Source organism: Triticum aestivum, chromosome 1B (assembly GCF_018294505.1).
Source record: "Triticum aestivum cultivar Chinese Spring chromosome 1B, IWGSC CS RefSeq v2.1, whole genome shotgun sequence".
Classification (NCBI taxonomy): domain Eukaryota; kingdom Viridiplantae; phylum Streptophyta; class Magnoliopsida; order Poales; family Poaceae; genus Triticum; species Triticum aestivum.
In genome coordinates this window covers 582,925,370-582,930,378 of record NC_057795.1, presented here as the reverse complement: position 1 = coordinate 582,930,378, position 5,009 = coordinate 582,925,370, and the positions used below count along the sequence as shown (strand labels likewise).

At 52.1% G+C, this 5,009-nt stretch overlaps 1 protein-coding gene across 1 annotated transcript; it reads right to left on the bottom strand.

Annotated features, from left to right (window-relative positions):
* Positions 1 to 1,090: 1,090 nt before the first annotated feature.
* LOC123139998 (rac-like GTP-binding protein 2) lies at positions 1,091 to 3,369 on the bottom strand. The gene is made up of 8 exons (XM_044559731.1): positions 2,932 to 3,369; positions 2,689 to 2,776; positions 2,476 to 2,585; positions 2,277 to 2,340; positions 2,105 to 2,169; positions 1,946 to 2,011; positions 1,694 to 1,806; positions 1,091 to 1,390 (listed from the first exon to the last, which is right to left on the bottom strand). The coding sequence occupies exons 1-8, from the start codon at positions 3,028 to 3,030 to the stop codon at positions 1,357 to 1,359; spliced, it is 639 nt and encodes a 212-aa protein (XP_044415666.1). The 5' UTR covers positions 3,031 to 3,369; the 3' UTR covers positions 1,091 to 1,356.
* Positions 3,370 to 5,009: the final 1,640 nt, after the last annotated feature.

Here is a 5,009-nt window from a genome sequence, read left to right as displayed (position 1 = left end):
GACACATGTGGGGACTGAAGTTGAGGAAACAGGACTGCATTTGGATGTTGGACTGATATTACAAGCTTGGTACTACCATCTGTGAACTCACGGCTACTCATGATTTTATTCTGCAATTGAAGGTAGAACGTGCTTTGTTCAGATTGTGCAGCAACTAGGTAATACTAGTACTGAACTGAAGGCGAATCGATTAAGTGACGACATAGGTGAGAAGTGGCCTGGTCAGCTAGAGTTCAAATTCAGGGCATCTAAACCTGAATGCAGGCTTGGAAAATCACCATATATGCTCCAAATGTTGCCAGAATGCATATTTCAGAAATTGCAGCATTTTGGGGCGGTAAAATCTGTGGACTGCACACTCCATGGAATCCGGGTGACCTCAATCTACGTCATGCTAGGCTATTGGATTGCAACTTGCGAACAGAAATCTTTTCAAGGAGGGAGGGGCGTCATTGCTCTAGACATCCTCGTTGATCAAGTATATATATGGTGCACTGCACAGAACTCTTGGAGTGCAGAATTTGCTTGAGCTCAACAACGGAATGCACATAACAGTATGGACACTGTTGATCCATGCTGCTACGAAAACCTTTGAGACGCTGCCTTGTCGGTTTCAGGAGTTATTCCAATGGGAAGAGCAGGCAAGGTGACATTTTCAGGGAAACCTCGCTTCCTCCAATTTTCATGTTACCACTTGTTCTGGAGATGCCATTGTGCCATCCTGGTGGCAAGGTATTTGATGAGCACTTCAACCAGACTGAAGCTAAAGGAGGGAGAAACAACAAGTCGACGGCCAATTCCGTCGACCTGTTTTTCTGCTACACCCTCACTTGCTCCTTCCAGCAAGTCCCGGTCGACCATATACTCTGACTGTGACGACGACTACTTTGACAGATGCCCCCTTGTTCAACATTTGCTCAAGTCTACTTCACCAATGGCTACAAACACAGGAAAGGAGGCAGCTAGCAAGACATCCAGCAGGAACAGGCACCGGCGGCATTCCCCCTCCCTTCTTGCCGTTTGATATTCAGCACACTTGTGCTGGTACCTTTCAATCTGCCACCAATTGCCGCGAATCGAAGCGAATCCCTACGAAATGCTAACAATAAACTTATAGCTTGCCTGTATCTAGCTGTTCCACAACCTTGCTTACATAACATTACACCAACAATCCGAATAGTCGATCCTAGCGCCTGACGCTCTAGGATTGGATTGGAAGTAGAAACCAAAACACGCAACATATAGTGCTAGTAGCTAAACAGAACAGAAGCATTAGAAAGACGCCCGCGCTATGTCAGCAAATTGACTTGCCTACTACACCATGCTTCGTCTCCAGAGTCAGTCCGGGGTGCTGATTCAAGCAGCACACGTGCTGCCACACATCAAGTGCCTGTGGATTCAAAAGGAGAACGACAGGATCAGGACTCCTATACTGTGCAAGAACACTGCAAGCAGTGCGAATTTGAAATTTTGGAAAATCAGCTGTTTGCATCGGTTCGAGTTGACCTCTAAAATCTGATCTAAGCAGCAGCATTTCATAGATCATAATCGAACTGATGAATGTGCCAATTTTGAGGTAATAAGGTGACCAGTGAGCAAGACTTTTCATGGAGCAAATCTGGAGAATGGTTTGCTCACACCATTATACAGTACCAGTGGAGCTAGTGAATGAGAAGAGGTGGGGTGTGCTTACATGATGGAGCATCCAGAGCTTCGCCTAGTTTTCTTCCTGGCCGCCATCACCTCCCTCCTCCTCGGCGGTTGAAGGACAACCTTGATGGCGGTGTCGAAGACAGCCTTGACGTTCTGGCACGGCCAACAGAATCACCAAGTCATTTAAGAGAGAATGAATGATGCAGTGTGTGCGTGTGTCTATCTGAAATTGACCAGACAACAACAAATTCTTCTTAATTCCCTACGCGGCTTCTGGTCTCGGTTGCACTACCTGCTGCGTCTTCGAGCTGCACTCGATGTAAGCTGCGGCGCCGATCTGCTTCCTGAGTTCTTCACCCTGAAGAATAACAATGGGGAAGAAGATGGCACATTAGCCATCCGTGGATGCTCCTGGTTGTTGAAAAGAAGTTGAGAAAGAGGGGGAGCAAACCTGTGCAGTTGTGATTGCTGAGGCACCGGGATGGTCGGCGAGGTAGGCTCTGTGGTCACGCAGATCTGAACAATGGAAAACGCCGTTAACTATCGGGACAAAGATGCAGAGCAACCCGTGACATTGCGGAAAGTTCATCGAAACAGTGCCGCGTTGGGTGCAGGTTTCTCACCTAGCTTGGTCCCAACAAGAACAATGGGAACGTTCGGCGCGAACCGGCGGAGCTCTGGCATCCACTGCTCGACCAGAGACCGAATTATCATCAGTTCAAAACATTCAGTTCAGGTGAAACCTCAAGCACAATCAAATCTGGAGCAAGTAATTTCTGAACTAATGTGCCAGTAACTTTTGCTAGAAACATATGTATATACCTTCTTGAGGACATTCTCGTAGCTTGCGCTGCTGATGAGGGAGAAGGCGAGCACGAAGACGTCGGCGCCTCTGTAGCTCAGCGGCCTCAGCCTGCTGTAGTCCTCTTGCCCTGAACGGAGCAAACACAGCACAGACCTTCAGGTTCAGAACTTGCGGTTGTGAACACCAGTAGTAGTAGCTGTGGTGGAAATGAGGAGGGATGGAGTGAGTACCGGCGGTGTCCCATAGGCCGAGGTTGACGATGTTGCCGTCCACGGAGACGTTGGCGCTGAAGTTGTCGAACACCGTGGGGATGTAGTCCTGCATATATATGTAGAGCCAGCAGAGTGAGCCCAAGAAAGAAACAGATCGGCGACCGAGTGAGCGGTAAAGGAGGTCGAGAGGAGGAAGATGGGAACTACCTAGCCCGTAGGTAGGAGGAGAAGAGGAAGGAGAGGGTTGGGGGAGGGACGTACGCTGGGGAACCTGTTGCTGGTGTAGCAGATGAGCATGCAGGTCTTGCCGACGGCGCCGTCGCCCACCGTGACGCACTTGATAAACTTGGTCACGCTCATCTCTGACGCTCCCGCCGCGCCTCCTCACTTCACTTCCACGGTTCCACCTCACAGCAAGAGCAGCAGCAGCAGCTCGCTCCCTTTGCTACTGCTCACGGGGGGGAGAAGAACAAGCGTGGGGAAGAAGGGGAGGGAGCCAGAGACAAGGATACTTGTCTTCCGTGGGAAGGGAAAGCAAGGGGAGCCGTGCCGCTGCTCTGCTCCGGTCTGCTGCCTCCTTAAAAGAAAGAAACGACCGGCCTCTGGCTGCGTTTACTGCTGCCCTCGGTGAGCGTGGCGTGAATGCGGGGCCGTCCGTCGCCTCGCCTGGGACGGGGCGCGACGCCGCTACTACTACTACTACGAGGGGTTTTGTTTGACGTGCAGCTTGATCTGCAACGGCATGCTCTGCTGGCTGCTGCCACTGTCAAGTCATCAGCAAAGCCACTGTGGGCAGACAGACAATCACAGGCGCACAGGCGGTGGATGGACGGCCATGAATGAATGAAAGCACTGCGCAGGTCTCTCTCTCTCTCTCTCGCTCGTTCTCGCATGTGAAGCTGAGTGAGGCAGCAGACCAGGAGCCGCAGCTTGCGGCTCGTTTCAAGCCTTCTTTTTCTTTCAAGAGGATTTTCTTTTTCTCCCACCTCGTAATGATTCTCTAGTGGTACAACGGGTTAAACGAGACGGACCTTGTTTAGAGTCCCAATGCGCGACGTCTGACAGTAAAAATGTACAGCTCCCAATATCCTAAACGCGAGTACGAGTAGTACTAGCACCTCGTATATGTAGTGCTAGCGGTAGTACGGCGGCCCTCGTGGCTGTACACCTGATTTCGAATTCGAGCAAGCAATGAGGACTTTGGCTTACGCTCTCCGAGAAGCATATCTATCCGGGAAAGAAAGATCTCCTGGCGTGTACCAGGAGTAGTACGCGCCCGCTTCCGATTTACCACTCCTCTCCAAGAAGCAAACAGCAGCAGTAGAGTCGTAAACGGTTACTATTAGCAGGAGTGAGTACGAGACCACACTCGTACTACACTGCACTACAATAGCAATAGTCTTTATTACACACACAAAAAAGGTTCTAAACCCTCGTCATTAACCTAAACCACAAGATTCAAACCGGACAACGTTCCTGAGAGAGGGCGCAGAAAGGATTTTTCGAAAAAGATCAGGGCCTCGTGGGAGCCGGCGTAGCCTAGTAGCCTTTGCGCCTTTGCATGCACACACGAGACGGTATTCAAATCGAACATGCTGCGAGGGAGAGGCGGCGGGACCCACCCGGATCGGCCTGGCACGCGGATCCGTCGACACCGCTTACGACTGACCCGTGGGGCCAATCCGCGCCTTAAACGACGCTTTGGTTTTCGCTTAAGCTTTTGAACACGCTCCTCCTCATCTTTGGAGCCGGGCAGCTGGCGGCGACGCCTCGGACTCGTTGCGGCGTCTTTTTTTCGAACCTCTCGCTAGACCTTGACCGCTCTCCTCTCTCCGGGTAGGCGGGGCGGCGGTGGAGTGGGGAACGGCCTCCGACGCAGCGCTCGGTCGCCTCGTCGACCCTTCTCGCCGCTCGCCTGCCTGCGTGTCCTTTCTCGTACCCCCCTGCGCCGTTGGAGAGAAATCAATGGAGCGATTCCAAATCCGACCCACCTGCCCTGTTCGTGCCGCAGCCACCACACAGATACCCCGTGACGGGCCCGCCGGATGCCCGTGGGGTGGGGCTCTGCATCTGCTCGCCGTGCGGGCGGGCGGTTGGGGGGAATTGAATGACCGGCCCGCCGTAACGGTCTGCTCTGGTTTGCTTCCGAGTTTGGAGAACGAAACTGTTTTCGAGCTCTTGCTGCCTGGCCTCTTTGTTTCTTTTTCGAGCTCGTTTGCATTCCCCCTTTTCAGCAAGGGGGACTCTTTCTTTCGTTCGTTTTGCGGCCAAGAAAATTACGGACAACTCTATGGAGACCGTTCGCCCCGCTTCCCGGCCGAGGAGATTACGCACGCTGT

Coding starts and splice junctions, on each gene's coding strand:
- LOC123139998 (XM_044559731.1), bottom strand. CDS start 3,030: ATGAGCGTGACCAAGTTTATCAAGTGCGTCACGGTGGGCGACGGCGCC. Junction 2,586..2,688: donor CGGCCTATGGGACACCGCCG/GTACTCACTCCA, acceptor TGCTCCGTTCAG/GGCAAGAGGACTACAGCAGG. Junction 2,170..2,276: donor TCTTGTTGGGACCAAGCTAG/GTGAGAAACCTG, acceptor TCCATTGTTCAG/ATCTGCGTGACCACAGAGCC.